The sequence below is a fragment of the Chelonoidis abingdonii genome, chromosome 1 (assembly GCF_003597395.2).
Source record: "Chelonoidis abingdonii isolate Lonesome George chromosome 1, CheloAbing_2.0, whole genome shotgun sequence".
NCBI classification, from domain to species: Eukaryota; Metazoa; Chordata; order Testudines; family Testudinidae; genus Chelonoidis; species Chelonoidis abingdonii.
This window is the reverse complement of record NC_133769.1, coordinates 69,831,412-69,850,125: the sequence shown is the minus strand read 5'-3', so window position 1 is coordinate 69,850,125 and position 18,714 is coordinate 69,831,412. Positions and strand designations below refer to the sequence as shown.

The 18,714-nt window shown below is 48.5% G+C and overlaps 2 protein-coding genes across 4 annotated transcripts in view; both read right to left on the bottom strand.

Moving 5' to 3' along the window:
• The window catches only part of MYRFL (myelin regulatory factor like), a 77,719-nt gene extending 74,544 nt beyond the window's left edge, over positions 1–3,175 (bottom strand). Inside the window, exon 1 of the mRNA XM_075063463.1 lies at positions 3,052–3,175. Coding sequence (XP_074919564.1) covers positions 3,052–3,175 — 124 coding nt within the window. The remainder of the gene's footprint in view (positions 1–3,051) is intronic.
• Positions 3,176–8,808: 5,633 nt separating this feature from the next.
• The window catches only part of RAB3IP (RAB3A interacting protein), a 51,267-nt gene continuing 41,361 nt past the window's right edge, over positions 8,809–18,714 (bottom strand). For all 3 annotated transcript variants that reach the window (XM_032796536.2, XM_032796540.2, XM_075066393.1), the window contains one exon: positions 8,809–9,161. In XM_032796536.2, the coding sequence (XP_032652427.1) occupies positions 9,079–9,161 (83 nt within the window). In that variant the 3' untranslated portion in view covers positions 8,809–9,078. The remainder of the gene's footprint in view (positions 9,162–18,714) is intronic.

Genomic DNA, 18,714 nt, shown 5'->3' with positions numbered 1-18,714 from the left:
TATGTTGCTGGCAATGGAGAGAGATTGGGAAAAAATGGTATTTTACTATTGGAATGACTACATCAACCCCCCTACCCCCACCCCCCAACACACACACACCTTCCTGAAATACTGTGTTATGCACATTTATTCCATTAAATCTTGCAACTTATTCGATTTACTTTTGTGCAAAAATTAGGTATCTTTTGCAAGTATATATTTAGTGATTAACTCACCTGAAAAAAGACTGTTACTCACCTTTGTAACTGTTGTTCTTCGAGATGTGTTGCTCAGATCCATTCCAGTAGGTGTACGCGCCGCGCGTGCATGCTCATCGGAAGACTTTTACCCTAGCAACTCCAGCGGGCCAGCAGGTCACCCCCTAGAGTGGCGCCATCCAGCGGGCAGCAGGCTCACCCTAGAACGTGCGCGAACCTATGGTGTGATCTAGATATTTTCCCCTGTCCGGACCGCCTACCAGCTCTAAGTTTCTTCTTGCCGGCTACTCGGACAGGTGAGGGACAGATAGAGGGCGTGTTTTGAGAATGGACTATAAGCAACAACATCCTCCAAAGAAACCACAGTTAATAGATGATAACCGATCTTTTCTTACTTGAGTTGATACGACTCTATCACGCATTACCAGTAAGGTGATTCCAGCCTTACTATGGCGGTGAGGTCGCAGGAGATCGGTCGCAGCGTAGAAAGTTACAGCGGAATGAAAGGCTGGGCAATTTCATAGCATGGCTGACAGGGCACTTGGCAGCGAAACGGTTACTACAGGCGGGGACCAAGTCGTCCATGCCTTGCGAATTCTCCTGGCTTGGGGACAGTTGGGACAGGACAAGCCGCTCAAAGAGGCTTCGAGACCCTGGTGGAATTGCGCGTACCATTGGCCCGGGAGGAAGGTGAGCCAGTCAAATAATCGCAACGCCGAATAGGCCTGTCCATGAGAGAAGATGCCATGTAGGAGAACAGGCAAAACTTTGCCGTTCAGCTCCGAGGCACAAGCTGTAGGAGATATTGCGGAACGTACCTTAGGTTCGTCTAACATAAAAGGAGAGCAGCCTAAAGATGCTCAGACTGACAGCTGAACATGCTCCTCATGCGAGACGAAATGGGTTTCTGGGAGATAAAGTAAGTCAGCACATCTCGCTAGGTTTGAAATGAAAAGGCCGCGAACTCAATCTGGGAGGCTAAGCGATTGGAGTGCAAGGTTCAGTTGCCTTTCGATCCTCCAATGAACGTACATACAGCGGGCCTCTACCCAAGCACGGCACCGCAAGATTACCCCATAAATAAGCAGATTCTAGCGGATAAAAAAGGGATGGGCTACAGAGAACCCGTCTCAGGAGAGAATGAGAAGAGACAAGCGCAGTGGCTCAAACGGGAGCGGCAGGAGACGGCAATAAGTGAGTAGTCAAACCAGTTTCCCGTTTCGCGCGGAGGGAGAGACACAAAAACCAATAAACCCACGGCGCGATCTTTGGGTAAGACCCGCTCCGACCTTCTAAGAGACCCTGCTCACTGAGAAGGTGAGGACTGAGAGGTGAGATGCCGCCAAGTGAACCCGAAAGCGAGGGCCGACCCAGAGCTTGCTGGCATTGAGGGACCCAAGGATATCGAGGATGGCAGAGATGGGACCTCTCGGCAGGGAGGAGCGACTGATCTCGTGCACAGCAACGTTAAACGCTTCATTTGGCGAGTACCGTCAGCACCTCGTAGAACGGCTTCAATCACCTACTTGCGAGGAAACCTGTACTCACCGGGTAGGCCAGCGCAATCGCCGTGGTCCGCCCTCAGGAGCCACGCGTGGGGTGTAGCGACTGGAGGTCTGTAAGCGGTGCGTAGGACCACAGGCGTAGATCCTGCAGGTGATCAGGTACAGAGAATAAATGTGAACAGAGGCAAGGGGACGGGTCACGGCATAGGATCTGGTCCACAACATGGAGAACCAACTGACCAGGGAGCCATGCGGACGTCGATCAAGCAGGGCCCGACTGTCCCTGCGCCTTCAAAGCCTTGTGGATTCAATGGAAGGAGATCGAGGAACGCGTGGAAAGGTGCGTCGCACATGGATAGGGAAGGAGATCGCAAACCGAGCCGGTTCGGGCCCTGCAGGAGCGAATATTGGGCACTTTCCTGTTGCTGCGGGGTGAAGAGGTCCTTGGGACATTCCCACCTACGGAAGAGCGCACCAGAGGCGGACAGTCGGGGAAAGGATCCTAGTGGGAGGTAAGGGACCTGCTCAACGATCCGCCAGCATGTTTCGAACCCGGAGGAAGGATGCCAAGGTGAATGGAGTGGGCTATGCGAAGTCCAGACCCTCATGGCCTCCGCACAGGGGGAGCTTGTGCCGCTGCTGTATATAGTCATCGTCTGTAGTTGTCGGCGACAACCTCACCAGTGCTTGGAGCTGCTGATGGAACGTCTTTGACAAGCCAGGGCGGAACCTGCCCTCAATTTACCGTGCACGTTGATGTCGGCAGGGCTAGCTCGGGAGGAGACCAGCGCGCCTTGGGGTCCGAGTGGTAATCGGATGAGCTTCCCCAGGCCAGAGTCTGATGCGGTTCCGTTGTATAGGGACACCGCGGGTGGGACGTGGATGGAACTGGGAACCCGCGATCACACACGGGTACTGTCCAGCACCAAGGGTTAGGGAGTGGGTAGGACATCCTGGGGACACTGTGACAACTAGTGTCCCGGCAAGGGCGGTCATGGAGATGGACGGAGACCTGCGCCATGTGCCAGGGACTGATGCAGGGGCTGATGGCGGAGGCTTTGCTGTAGTGCCGTGACGACACAACGTGTCAGGCTGCCATGTGGCCACGAGACGTCAGGGGCCAAGTTTCGTATTGAGGTCAAAGGGTATGCGCGCTGACCACTGTGGAATGTGATGGCCGTCAGCGACCTGTTGAACCGCGACCCATCGTGAAGAACGGCTCTGCGCCAGAGTAGGAGTCCAGGCACAATGGCTGCTGTATCACTCCTATCCTCCCGCAGTGGGGGTTAGCAGTTGACTTCCTCGGCATTAGCCAGTCAGGCTAGAGCGTACGAAAGAAGTGTGCTGACCTGGCGGATGCTGAGCGGAGGACTCGACTTCCTCTGGCGTTCCTCGGATCAGCCAGTTGTCGAGGTATGGAAATACTGTACGCCATTGTCGGACAAAGGTAGGCGACGGTAACTGCAACGCCATGCCCTTGGCTAGACACCTCTCGGGGGCGTGACATGAGGCAAAGGTTACGCCGAACGGAGGACCTGCGATTTGATTAGTGAGCACGAACCCGCTTTTTGCCACAACCCACGGGAACGGAGCTGGAATAACGGTAAAACCTCCCGAGTGGGGCGCGGAAGATATGGAGCTTAATGAAGTAAGCGGTCCCTGCATATTGAGGGGAGACGTACCAGTCCTCCGGGATCGAGGAGATAGGGACTACATGGTGCCCAAGGATACCATACAGGACTTTCGAACTTTTCACCCAGAATATGTGTTGAGCTCTCCGCCGTCGAGAGAATAGGCCTGAGGCCTCCTCTTGGCCTCTGGGGATTAGGAATAACGCGACAATAGCACCACTTTGCCCTTTCTTGCTCTCTGAATCTCTTCCTCTATGGCCTTTGTCGAAGGTAGCATTCCAACCTCCTTAGTAGTGCGAGTTGCTCGCTGCGAGGGGTCCCTGGAAGGAGGGACGAGGGGTGGGGGGTGGGAGGGCGGGTATGAAACAAAATGTAGATGGTATCCACGCCTCGAGCGTGCGGAGGACCCGCGGTCGATGAGTCAGCCCGGACCACGCGAGTAGGCAAGACGCAGGCACGGCTTGGCAGAGGAGCGGAGATGGATCCGTAGAGATGGCAACTGGTTATTAGCGCCTTGGGGTGCCCTTCAAATATGAGGGTTCGGGCCGGATCAGGAGGCTCTGGAGGATCCTTGGGTTTTGTCCTCCTGATTTGCTCATTGCCTACGTCGGCCTTCTAGGTCCGCCGCCTGGCGAAGTCCTGTCTTTGCCTGGGCTGCAGGTAAGGCCTGTGCTGTTGTTGAGGCCTGAAGGGCCTGCGTTGGGTGACAGGCGTACGCATCCCCAAGGCACGCATATGACCCTATTGTCTTTAAGGCTCTGGAACCGAGGGTCAGTCTTGTCTGAAAACAGGCCCTGTCCCTCAAACGGAAGGTCCTGGATGGTGTATTGGAGTTCCGGAGGAAGGCCAGAGACCTGTAGCCAAGAGATGCGGCGCATCGTAATGCCGGAGGCCAGAGTTCTGGCGGCTGAGTCTGCAGCATCCAAAGCTGCCTGCAGTGAGGTTCTTGCGACCTTTTTTCCCTCGTCCAGAATGGCGGAGAACTCTTGGCGAGTGTCCTGTGGGAGCAGCTCTTTAAATTTGTCTGCCGCCACCCAGGTGTTATACGTGTAACGGCTGAGAAGAGCTTGCTGGTTGGACACCCGCAGCTGCAGGGCGCCTGCAGAATAGACCTTCTGGCCAAGCAGGTCCATACACCTTGCTTCTTTGGACTTGGGGGCCGGGGCTTGTTGACCGTGGCGCTCCCTCTCGTTCACAGACTGGACGACGAGGGAACACGGGGGCGAGTGAACATACAAATACTCATAGCCCTTTGAGGGAACCATGTATTTTCTCTCCACGCCGCGAGCAGCGGGGGGGAATGGAAGCCGGGGACTGCCAGATGGTCGTGGCATTGGATTGAATGGTCCAAATGAAGGGAAGGGCAACACGAGTGGGCGCATCTGCCGACAGTATGCTTACTACTGGGTCCTCAATCTCAGAGACCTCCTCAGCCTGTAAATTCATATTCTGCACTACGCGCCTGAGGAGGTCTTGGTGTGCCCGGAGGTCAAGTGGAGGGGGACTAGTGGATGTGGTCCCTGCCACTGCTTCTTCCGGGGAGGAGGACGAGGAGAGACCCGGCAGGAGAGGATCTGTCGGCGGCTCTGCCTGGAGCAATGCCTCTGGTAGGTGCTCAGGGTCCTGAGGCTGAGATGACCTCTCCTCTGTAGGGGACGGAGGAGGCCAGGAAGAGGTGGCCTCTGGAGCCCTCTGTTTGGAGGCGGATGAACGTGGAGGGATCTGCTGAGGGCCCTGGGCTTGGCGGTACGCCCAGGGGGTCCAGAAACCCCACGACTGAGGACCATGCTCCTGCTGGGTCTCGGGGAACAGTGCAGCAGATCTGTCAGCGTCCAGGTATGCGCTGTCCGCTCGCGAAGAGACTGATGCCTGGCGAGACAGCCACGGAGGGGCTGAACGGGAGTGGTACGGGTCCGTCACTCCCGATGGTGGAGACTTCCTCGGTGCCGGAGATCGGTGCCGCGAGCCATACTGGTGCCGCGATCCGAGATCGGGACCTGCCACCAGCGCGGTGCCGGGAGGTCAACCTGGATCTGGATCGTCGACGGCGAGAACGGCTTCTCGAGTCACAGTGCGGTAACGATGGCTCGAGCCCGAGCGGTGCTGGGAATATCGGGACCGGCGTGAAGATGACCTGCGCCGCGAGTACGACCGGTACCGCCGCGGAGAGCGGTGCCGGAACTGCGAGCGGCGTCACGAGCGAGACCTCCCTCGGGACCGGGAGTGGTGCCGGGATCTTGACGGTGATCGGTGCCGACTCGGGGAGTCCAGGGACAGTGCTCGCATGGTCATGGGCTTGCCCTTCGATTGAAGAACCCGCACCGGCGGTGCCGGGGGTTGGGGTAGCATAGGCTCCGTCAATGCGATGAGATCCCTGGCCAAGGAGAATGTCTCGGGCGTAGATGGGACCACCAGCTCGACCCCAGATCTTAGCGGGGAGCTGGGAGGGACCGGACTCAATGGACCTCCCGGGTCCGGAGTCGACGAAATCCCTGGCACGGCCGTCGCGGCCGGAGTCGGCAGTGGGTGCTCCGTCCGAGCCTCCTTAGCCGGTGTGGAGGACGTTGACGGTCTTTTCCCAGTGCCGGGCGCCGGAGGACGGTGCCGCGGCATTTTCGCGGGCCCAGAGTGGTCCGGTGCCCGTGCCGAGGACGAAGGGTCAAGCGCCGCTTCCATTAGCGGAGCCTTCAGGCGCTGATCTCGCTCCTTTTTGGTTCTTAGTCGGAAGGCCTTGCAAATTCGGCACTTCTCAGAGATATGTGGTTCCCCAAGGCACTTTAGGCAGGCGTCGTGGGGATCACTAGTGGGCATCGGCTTCTTGCAGGCCGAGCATGGCTTGAACCCCGGCGAATCAGGCATGAGCCCAGCGCCGGGGAGGGCTAGAGCCCAAAGCCCGCTAACTATATACAACAAGAACTATTAACTACAACTAATCTAAACTTCACTAACTACAACTAGAACTACAAATAGAACTAGAGAACACAACGAACAAGGAGAAGCTAGGGATGTGGAGGACAGCTATGCCGCGCTCCACAGCTCCAACGACCGACATGGCAGTAAGAAGGAACTGGGGAGCGGGCGGGCCGGCAGGGGTATATCTCAGCCACCATGGCGGCGCCACTCTAGGGGGCGAGCTGCCGGCCCGCTGGAGTTGCTAGGGTAAAAGTCTTCCGACGAGCGTGCACACGCGGCGCGTACACCTACTGGAATGGATATAAGCAATCACTCGAAGAAGAACTATGTATATTCGGAATCTTTCATAATAATAAATGAAACAGCTGTTTACTACTTCAGTGCTCTTATTATAATTTGAGCAACAATATAAGCTTTTTTGTCTCTACATTTTAATTTGATAATCAATTTACCCACCAATATACTTATATTTGTAAATGAAGAGCTGCTGTCAGGATCAAAAACAAGCTATGGTTTTTCCCAAAGTGCTTATGTGTGGTAAGCCTGCCATACAGCGCTGGCCATGTTCCATGCATCCTGATCAGCTGTCTGCTGCTGGCAAAAGCAGGCAAAGTGGCCCTTGAGCAAAGAAGCATTTTTCTTAAGGAGCCATGATCATCTTTTTTCAGTTTTCCTTTGCAAACAATTCTACATGTGAGATTAACAGAAAGAAATTTGCTAATCTTAATTTTCCATCTAAGAAGGAGTGCAGAAATGATTTACATGTGCAATGTCAGTTTATGGAAACTGATGTGTAAAGAATTACTGATTGGATGGCCTTAATATAGGGAAAAATAGAAGGGAAAAATAAATAAATGCAGAGAGAATGAAGGACAGGGTGGGAAGAAAGTCTGCATAACCAGAAAGTGGCTATGAGTAGGACAAAAATTAGAAGTCTAACACTGATAACCGTAGCACTGTCTCTTTGAGCAGAATTGGTACACTAAAGTTTAGAGGTGAGCTATTTGAACATATCCCCCATTAGAATACTAAACAGTACAATTGTTTTTCCATCTCAACTAGTCTTAAGGACACATATGAGCTCCCAGTGCAGTGCTGTGGCAAAAAGAGGTAATGTGATCCTTGGGGTACCCAGATTGGCAGGTAGCGATAGATCTATCAGGAATCGATTTATTGTGTGTAGTGTAGATGAGATAAATTGATCTCCGATCACTCTCCCGTCGACTGCTGAACTCCAGCAGTGCGAGAGGCGGAAGCAAAGTCGACAGGGGAGCCTGACGATCCAGCGCCATGAGGATGCAAAGTAAATAATTTTAATTTGATCTAAGATACATCAACTTATGCAACTTCACCTATGAGAATAGTGTAGCTGATCTTAGATGGATCCCTCCCCCCAGTGTAGATCAGACCTTGGATGTATAAAAAGGGAAATAGTGAGTAGAAGGGAGTTGATTTTACCTTTGTCTATAGCAGGGGTCAGCAACCTTTCAGGAGTGGTGTGCCGAGTCTTCACTTATTCACTCTAATTTAAGGTTTCGCATGCCAGTAATACATTTTAATGTTTTAAGGTCTCTTTCTATAAGTCTATAATATATAACTAAACTACTGTTGTATGTAAAGTAAATAAGGTTTTAAAAATGCTTAAGAAGCTTTATTTAAAATTAAATTAAAATCCAGAGCCCTCCAAACAGGACCCAGGCAGTGTGAGTGCCACTTAAAATCAGCTTGTGTGCTGCCTGTGGCACGCGTGCCATAGGTTGCCTACTCTGGGTCTATAGCATTGGGAAGACAGATCATAGAATACTGCATACAGTTCTGGTGTCCATATTTTTAAAAGAGGTTAAAAAAAATGAGGATGCAGAAGAGAACCACAAAAATGATTTGAGGACTGGAATAAATGCCTTCTGTGGGAGACTTAAAGACGTCAATCTGTTTAGTTTATCAAAAAGTATATTGAGAGGTGACTTGATTACAGTGGCTAAGTACCTTCTCGAGGAATATATACTGGGTAGTAAAGGTCTCTTTAGTGTAGGAGAGAAAGCATCATCTCTCTTATGTCTTCATATCAAGACTGGATGCCTTTCTGAAAGATTTGCTTTAGCAAAAATACAAGTTAGGATTTAATCAACAAGTTACTTGGCTCAATAAAAGGGGTAAGTGGGTGAAATCTAAAGGCCTGTTATACATAGGTCAGATTGGATGATCTAATAGTCCTTTCTGGACTTAAACTCTACAAATCTATAAATGAGAAATGTAGGGAGAGGGCAACATTTAAAAGAATATTTCAGAGAACCCCAAATCCTCTTAGATATTTCCTTCTATACTGATGATCAAGTGCCTAGATACTGCAGTGATGGGAAAGTTAGAAGTGTTTAAGAGAGAGACATTTACTCCCACCTATTCAAAAAATTCTGAGATTATTTCAACCAGCTCTTTTCTAAGGGTCAGTACCATACAAATTACAGAGTTTAGAGTGATTACAGTGGTGGTGGGGATGGGGGGGGATGGTTCATATGGCATTCTGCATTATAAACTATACAGAACAGAAAATAAAAACCCATCTTCAATCTAACATTTATTTAATCAGAGGTTTTGTTTTCAATTGTAAATTACAATAACTAGTACTTGCCACATTTTGTTCAACTGAAGTATCATATCTAAGCATACACAGCATAGGAGAGTTTAAAACAATCACAGTACTTAGTGCAATTTGCAAAAAGGAGAAAAGATCTTGGACCCACTTGTTGGAAATAAATATCAAGTGACAAAAAATTTCAGCCATTTTAGAGTTTATCCATATCAAAGTTCACGCATGCGCCAGACTGTAAAGAATTAGAGCTCTTCCTTGTAATATCCAAGTTTTGCCAATGACATCTCTTTTCTCAGCTGCATAACTTCCCAAAACATCTGATCCGCTGTACAAAATAGAAAAAGCGTAGAAAAAAGTAACTGAAACAAAATCTCCATCCTCATTTATTCATGGTTTTTAACTAAGATATGTAGGCTACCTCATTCAAACAAAAGTTTCACCTTTAGAAACATTTTACAAAGTGGTATGATTTCAAAGCTAATTTCACCAATTTCAAAATCCCATCCTTTTATTTTGCACAAAGCAACATGCAATGTTTTTCATGTTTTTTTTTTTTTAAAACATCCTTTCAATCGACAGAAGTCATCCCAGTCAGGAGTGGGCTTTCTATTCACTTTCGTAATTGCAGATCTGAGAGACCTGGCAGCCTGAAAACAAGGTATTTTAGAGCTCTTAAGTGATCTTTGGAATTCTGAGATGTAAAAAATGCAAGAATTTAAAATATTTAGTCCAGAAGCCTTGCCATTATGTGCAATACTAATGCATTAAGGAAACCTTGAATCCCTTGAATAAAGGGCTTAAAACTATTAACCCCTCTGCATCCTCGATTGCTGGTGTGCCTGTTGCCAGAAATGGTTTTTCTTCTGGGGAATCCTTATGAACAGTTTTAAAACAAAGTCTTATAACCTTGCTGACATCGCTGTACCCAACCAGACCATAAAAACATGGATGTTTGGCAGTCATATATGTATTTGGTAGTCACTTTACTGGATACTGTTCGCTGTGTTGGTCCCAGGATATGAGAGAGACATGGGTGGAAGAGAGAGACAAGCTTTCCAGCTACACAGAGCTGAAGAAAAGTTCTGTGTAGCTCAAAAGCTTGTCTCCCTCTTCCACCAACAGAAGTTGGTCCAATAGAAGATATCCTACCCACCTTCTCTCTCACTTTACTGGATGTTAAAGTTGAAGTTTTCCATATGAAAATATCTTCACACTAAAAATGGCCTTTTAAATCAGAAATTTCCATTAAAATTGTGGGGATTCCCTCACCCTTTTAAAAAACAAATTGTGCAACAAAAACTGAGCTGCTTTTTTCAGTTTAATCAATTTCCATCTTTCCTATTTCTTCTGAAAGAGGGGATCTTTTTTAGTTGCAAAATGGAAAAAAGGAAGGTGGAGAAACAGACGGGAAGAAGGAAAACCAACGTTTTTGGATAATTAAAAAGTGTTCCTTTTCAAAATGTGAGAACGAAAACTAAACTGTAACTTCCTCTCCCCTCCCAGACACACTTTTTCAACCAGTTCTAGTAACATCAAAAATGTACGATTTTAGGTATGAAAAATATTAGCAAATGAGAGTCTTTGTTCTCTGTTTGTATAGCCCCTAGCACAAGACAGTACAGTAAATGACTAGGGCTCCTACACGCTACTGTAATACAATCATAATCATAATTAATTATATGGTTAAACAAAAAACAAGACACCACTGTTATATCATTTTCCTTAGGATCATAGTCCTGACTGTAAGTAAATATAAAGGTATTGCTCAAATTAAAACTAAAAACTAAGTAAAATGTTTTCCCCATCTTTCAGTAATTCTTGAAGAAATTTAAGATATAGCTCTGTCTAAAATAAAAGATAGCACCAGTTCAAAGAAGCATATAGTACAGTATGTGGATGACCACCATAAAAGCCTATATTCCCCTTACTCATAGTATAAATTATCTGAGAAAATATTTGCATAAAACAACAGTTCCAATTTATATAAAAAAATAAATATTTTTTCCTAAAAGTGTAATATAGCTGAAACATCAAGCCAAAATACTGACTTCAGAGAACTGTTGTTAAACATTAACAATTCAGGTAAACAGGAACATGTTTCCAATATTGTTATAATCTTTCCCCTTCAAATAGTTTTCAGTCTTTTAATCTTCACAGTATTGTGGCAAGCATTATATCACAAACTGGGATAAATATAAGCTTTTTTGGGCAGAACAATATCCTCCTCTTAAATTCAATTGCTTTAAAATTAAGGCCAATTATTTTCCAAGTATACTTCCTGCAATTTCCTTGAATTATTATTACCAGAAACCTGTGACATATGGATTACATATATTTGCACTGAACCTGTTCAATACTTAAGCTATGTCTACACTACCACTTACGTCGGTATAACATATGTCACGAGGGGTGTGAATAAGTCACCCCAAGTGACACAAGTTACACTGTGCTAAGCACTGGTGTAGAAAGTACTATGTAGATCTTCTACTGCCAGCATAACTACTGCCACTGATTGAGGGTGGATTAATTAAGTCAATGGGTGAGCTCTCTCCCACTGGCTTAGAATGGCTACACTAGAGAGCTTACAGCAACGCTGCTATAAGCTCTCTAGTGTAGCCACAGCCTCAGAAGTAGGTTGTCTTCATGTAAATTTACTAGGGCTGTTGATCAATCACCATTAACTCATGCGATTAACTCAAAAAATGTATCACGATTTTAAAAATTAATCATGATTTATTGCAGTTTTAATCACACTGTTAAACAATAGAATGCCAATTGAAATTTATTACTTTTTTGGATGTTTTCCTATATTTTCATATATATTAAAGTCTGTGTTGTCATTGAAATCGAAGTGCTGTATTACAAATATTCGCACTGTTAAAATTATAAACAAAAGAAATCATATTTTTCAGTTCACCTCGTACAAGTACTGCAGTGCAATCACTCTGTCGTGAAAAGGACAAGTTATCTGTTCCGTAACTGGTGTTCTTCGAGATGAGTTGCTCAGATATAGTCCACAGTAGGTGTGTGCTCGCCACATACACCGGTGCCGGAAGTTTTCCCCTTAGCAGTACCCATAGAGGGGAAACACTGCTGCGACCCCTGGAGTAGCACCTCTATATTGCGCTATAAAGGGAGCTGCGCACTCCCCCAAACCCTCGGTTCCTTCTTGCCAGACAACTCCGACAGAGGAGAAGGAGGGCGGAATGTGGAATACACCTGAGCAACACATCTCAAAGAACGCCAGTTATGAAACAGGTAACTGTCCTTTCTTGTTCGAGTGACTGCTCATTTGTATTCCACAGTAGGTGACTCCAAGCTATATCTGATGGAGGTGGGTAGGAGTTTCCGGGTTTCTAGGATGCAGTACCGCCCTACCAAACCTGGCGTCATCCCGAGCCTGGGAGATGATCACATAATACGAAGCAAGTGTGGGCAGAGGACCATGTGGCAGCTCTGCATATGTCCTAGATAGGGATGTGAGCTACATAGAAGGCCAATGAGGCCTGAGCTCTCATAGAATGCGCCTTAACGATAGGTGGTGGGGGAACCCCTGCCAGATCATAACACATGCGTATGCACGAGGTGGTCCAGCGGGAAAGGCACTGAGTGGAAATCAGTTGTCCCCTCATCCGTTCGGTCAACGCAACAAACAGTTGCAAGGGTTTCCGGAATGGTCTGGTTTGGTCCAAGTAAAAAGGCAGCACCCTATGCACATCTAGCGTGTGTAGGCAGCGTTCCTCACTGGAGGAATGGGGCTTAGGACAGAGTACCAGTAGGAAAATGTCCTGATCCATATGGAAGGCCGAGACCACCTTCGGGAGAAAAGCGGGGTGTGGGCGAAGCCGGACCTTATCCTTGTGGAAGACAGTATACGGGAGGCTCCGAGGTCAAGGCCCTAAGCTCTGAGACACATCAGGCTGATGTGATAGCAACAAGGAATGCTACCTTCCATGACAGGTGAGACCAGGAACACGTGGCCACGGGTTCAAAGGGAGGACCCATGAGGCAGGATAACACTAGGTTTAGATACCACTGCGGCACGGGGGACCTAGCATACAGGAATGAATGATCAAGGCCCTTAAGAAAGTGGGAGATTATACTGTGGGAAAAAAACCGAGTGGCCTTGTATCAGTGGGTGGAAGGCCAATATGGCCGCCAAATGTACCCTGACGGAGGCAAGAGCTAGCCCTTGGGTCCTAAGGGACAGGAGGTAATCAAGAATGAGTTGGAGCAATGCGGACAACGGGGAAGTTCCCCACTCCTCCGCCCACCTAGAGAACCTAGACCATTTGGCCAGGTATGTCCGTCATGTGGACAGCTTTCTGCTTTCCAACCGAACTCGTTTGACATTCTCTGAACACCTCCCCTCCTCCTCATCTAACCACGGAGCAAGCATGCTGTCAGATGAAGCGCAGCCAGGCTGGGATGGAGGAGGCATCCCCCATCCTGGAAGAGAAGATCCGTGCGAAGCAGCAGCCACTGCGGGGGAGCCGCTAGGAGTTGCAGGAGGGTCCCGAAGCAGTGTTGTCGGGCCCAATCTGGGGCTATGAGGATGACCCACATACTGTCTGCTTTTACTTTTTGCAGGACTTTGCCTATTAGGGGGAAAGGTGGGAAGGCATAGAAAAGTTGTCCCACCCACTGAAGGAGGAAAGCATCCGTGATTGCCCCCCTTCCCGCCCCTCCCCTGGAACAGAGCTGGGGGTAGCATCGGTTCTGGTTGGTTGCAAAGAGGTCGACCCGGGGAACCCCCCATTCCCAGAAGAGCTGTAGGACGACCTCCCAGTGGAGTGACCACTCGTACTGGTGGGAAAAAACCCTGATGAGGTGATCGGCTCACACATTGCGGATGCCGGGTAGGTGGAAAGCTCACAGGGAGATATCGTGGGCTATACAGAACTCCCACAAGCTCAGGGCTTCCAGGCATAGGGCTGAGGAGCGTGTTCCTCCCTGCCTGTTGATGTAATACATTGCAGTTTTATTGTCTGTGAGTACTCTGACCACCTTCCCGTGAAGGTGCCCCCTGAAAGCTACGCACACCAACCATATTGTCCTGAGCTCCCTTGGAAGGGCTTGGTGATTGGCCACCCTGAGCTGGAAAGTCGCCAAGGAATAAACTTTCCTGCCAAACATGTCCAATCTCCTGGCATCTTTGTCCTTAGGAGTGGGCGCAGCCTGACCATGATGTCCCCAGTGGTTTACTGACTCTACCATCAGGGAGTTAGGTGCCGGGTGGGAGTACAGGTATTCGTGACCCTTAGCCGGCACGAAGTATTTCCTCTCCGCTTTCTTGGAGATGGGGGCCAAGGAAGCTGGGGTTTGCCACAGGGTAGTTGAAATATTGGCTACCCCTTGGTGGAGAGGTAGGGCCACACGGCGTGGTGCCAAGAATGACAGTACATTAAAAAGGGGGTTAGATGGCTGCTCCATCTCCTCAGCCTGGAGCTGAAAACTAGACACCATCCGCTTGAGGAGCTCTTGGTAATCCTTGAAGTCCTCTTGTGGGACGGGCAGCAGTGCCACTATGGCATCCTCCGGTACCAGCAAAGGGACCGGCACAGAGCCTAGGGCATCGGACAGTACCGGTGGGTCGATCCCCAGATCAGAGTCCAGGCATGGTGCCGTCAGTTCGGGACCTGTTGTTTTCTCCCTCTGTTGTGGAGGGGAGGCCGAAGGAGCCACTCAGTGGTGTCTCGCCTGGGTGGGGAGCTGCAGCCACAGTGCCCATTGACACTACTGCCCTTGCCACGGTGTCCCATGCCACTGACCGACTTGGGTGCTGGGTGGTTCAGTTTGCTCTCGCTGAGCCGCACGACTTAGAAACAGGCAGCTGGGTGCCAATGCGGAGGTCGCCGACAACCCCACGGTACCGTAGGAGCGACGGTGCCTGCAACGGTGCCGTCCACGTGACCTGGACCTTGAGGACGAAGATCAGAACCTGTCCGAGGTGCTGCTCCTGTACTTGCCCTGGTGGCCGGAGCTATTACGCTTCAGTGCCAGTGAATCACAAGAGGAGTCCCGTGCGTGATTTCTGGTAGAGCGGGAACTCAAGCCGGAGCATCTACGTAGGTGGCATCGGGATTGGCTTCAGTAGCTTTGACGAGAGGAGAAGTGTCAGTGCCGCTTATCCCAGTGCCTGTGTTCCCTGTTCCGGGGCGTAGAGGAGCCCCGAGGCTCCCCTATGGGCAGCGAGCAGGTCAGCCTAAGCGGGGTAGAGGGCTGGCATGAGGTGCGGGAAGACTGCATCAAGTAAGGTGGCGAACGGTCCTCAGAGCGGGGACTGTGCCGCGTCGGGGAGAGTTGTTGCGCTCCCAGTGGCGGCTTCCCTTGAGACCAGGGTCCTGTCTCAGGCGGTGCCCCGGGTACCGGGAGGGTTAAAATGTCACACGCGGCCTCCAGCATCGACGGCATTCTCTCCGCAGCGAAGGCATGTGCAGAGAGGACCGCTGTTCCGCTCAACGCAAGTCAGGGGCTTGGGTCTGGCCTCACCTCTATCTTTCTCTTGGCGCCACTGAGTCTTCTCTTGTTTCTTAGAAGAAGAGCAGAGCCGGCTAGTGGAGGGGACTTTGCTCTATACCGAACATGCAGTGCCGGGTGCCGAATCCGTTCGGCGGGACAGTGCCAGCGCTGATTCAATTAGGAGAGCATGAAGTCTAGTGTCCCTCTCCTTCTTAGTCCGTGGTTTGAAAGACCTACAGATCCTACAGCTCTCACTTACGTGGGTCTCGCCTAAGCAGCAGAGACACTGTGTGTGCGGATCACTTCTTGGCATACAACTGCGACAGGAGTCGCATGACTGAAGCCTGGGGCATGCCCCGAGCCCAGACAACTAACAGGAGAAACTATTTAACTATTGAACTATTGAAGAACTGTACTACTAAGGGTAACTAGAGAAGCTGCAGCAACGCTGGAACACTAAGTTCTGAATACCTTTGCTGGCGGCAAGAAAGAACTGAGGATGGGGGGAGTGCGCAGCTCCCCTTATAGCGCGATATAGAGGCACCACTCCAGAGGTCACAGCGGTGCTCCCCTCCATGGGTACTGCTAAGGAAAAAAACTTCCGGCACTGGTGCACATGGCGAGCATGCACACCTACTGTGGAATACACATGAGCAATCACTCGAAGAAGTGGTGCAACTTACAAATGTAGATTTTTTTTTGTTACATAACTGCACTCAAAAACAAAACAATGTAAAACTTCAGAATCTTCAAGTCCACTCAGTCTTACTTCTTGTTCAGCCAATCGCTAAGACAAATAAGTTTGTTTACATTTTCAGGAGATAATGCTGCCCTCTTCTTATTTATAATGTTACCAGAAAGTGAGAACAGACATTTGCATGGCACTTTTGTAGCTGGCATTGCAAGGTATTTACATGCCAGATATGCTAAACATTCGTATGTCCCTTCATGCTTCGTCCACCACTCCAGAGGACATGCTTCCATGCTGATGACACTCATTAAAAAAATGCATTAATTAAATTTGTGACTGAACTCCCTGAGGGAGAATTGTATGTTCCCTGCTCTGTTTTACCCACATTCTGCCATATATTTCATGTTATAGCAGTCTCGTATGATGACTCAGTATGTTGTTCATTTTAAGAACACTTTTACTGCAGATTTCACAAAACACAAAGAAGGTAACAATGTGATATTTCTAAAGATAGCTACAGTACTCAACCCAAGGTTTAAGTAAATAAAATCCCTTCCAAAATCTGAGGGATGAGGTATGGAGCTTGCTTTCATAAGTCTTAAAAGAGCAACAGTCCAATGCAGAAACTACAGAACCTGAACCACCAAAAAAGAAAATCAACCTTCTGCTGGTGGCATATGACTCAGATAATGAAAATAACCATGTGTCAGTCCACACTGCTTTGGATTGTTATTGAGCAGAACCTGTCATCAGCCTGGACACATGCCCCCAAGAATGGTGGTTGAATGAAGGGACATGAATCTTTAGCATATCTGGCACATAAGTATCTTACAACGCCGGCTACAACAGTGCCACAAGAACACCTGTTCTCACTTTCAGGTCACATTGTAAACAAGAAGTGACAACTTACACATCCAACACATTGCTGCCAATATACTGAAGTGGCAATCAACATTACTGACGTTCTAGAGATAAGAATGGAAACAAGCAATTATGGGAATTTCTTTGAAAAGCATCTGTATTAGCTATGAACATTTAGCAGCTGTAGCACAAGGCAAAGTTTACTCTGATAAAGAAAATTAATTGATTGTGAAGGTTGTGGGAGCTGCCTGTAATATTTTATGATTTGATTGTTATTGTGTTTGCTATATGATTACTAAGGATTGATTTAGGTATGGGTTAGTTTGTACCTAGACAGGAAAGCAGACAAACATTTCTGATATTTTAAAAAGACAATGCAGGTGTCAAATCCTCTCAAGTTTTACCTCCACCATGCTGGGATCAGCAGTCGGGCTGGTGGGGAAGGTTTCAGCTTGAAACCTCTGGGAGACTCCAAGTGAGAAAGAGAAACAAAGAACTTGGGAGTGATTACAAATCTTGAGGCCCTGAAGTTCAGGAGAAAGGAAGGCAAGAACCTGCAGGGGTGCAGAGCAATGATGGAGGTGTCTGAAGCTAGGCCTACTTAGGTTTTAGATAAGACAGATGCATGCAGACTGGTCCTGAACACCCTTTTTCTTGTTATGCCTCATTACTGTTGTTAAGATTAAACAGTACTTTGTTTTGAACAGGCTGTTGTGTATTCTCACAGTAGTCACAGCTCTCAAAAGGAAGATCACTAGGGCTCAAATCCACTCAAGCTGCTGAGGAACCACGGCTGATACTGTGCCCCAGGGACAAGTCTGAAAGTAGGAGATTGCAGGATTCCACCCTGAGAGTGGGGAAGGCAAGAGACCTCTCTCTTGAAGGGGTCCACTCAGAGACAGAGGGGGGTAAAAGGTGCAGACAGTCCTGACACATGATGTTATTTTACTTTTTTATTTAAAAAAAGTCATCTGCATCAAACATATTAGCAAAACTTAACAGCGAGGGCAAATTTTTAAGTCAGGATAATCAATCATTGGAACTTACTAAGGGATATAGTACATTTTCCATCACCAGATGTGTTTAAATAAAGTTTGTGTGTCTTTCTAAGGCTGTGGTCCCCAAATTTTTTTTTGTCTGCGCCCCTCCCCACTTAGTCTGTGCACTCCCAGGAGCCATGGTCGGGCACCAGGGCTGGGACAAGGGCCAGCACTGCAGCACTTGGGGCCATGGTTGGAGCCAGCGGCCGAGAACAGGCCCACAGGCAGGGCTGGGAGCTGGTTGCCATGGCTGGGGCTGGAAGCAGAGTGGGGTTGGATATAGCTCCCCTCCCCACCCCCTGTAGAGGCTGGTCCAGGTCCCACAACACACCCCTAAACGTTCCTCCACATCCCCTTAGGGGGGCGTGCCACACAGTTTGGGGGCCACTGTTGTAAGGGATATGCTCTAATTCAATCAAATTATTGGTCTGGAGGCAAGCATTGCTGGATGATATTTTGTGACACCTATGCTATGCAAGTCAGATTAGATAATCATAACTCTCCCTCCTGATTTAAAAAAAAAGAAAAAAGAAAAAAAAAAGAAAGAAATCATGAAACTTTGCAAGATTAGTGCACTTAAAAATGAAGCTCAAAGCCTACTCCAAACAAGCAGTAAGTTTGCAAAATCTCTCTCTAAAATTTTACAAATCAGAACTGTGGGCTGCAGTGTCTTCATAGCCAGTTCAATGTATCCATTTTACTTGAACTGAATAATTCAGGTATCAGAGGGGTAGCTGTGTTAGTCTGGATCTGGAAAAGCAGCAGAGAATCCTGTGGCACCTTATAGACTAACAGACGTTTTGGAGCATGAGCTTTCGTGGGTG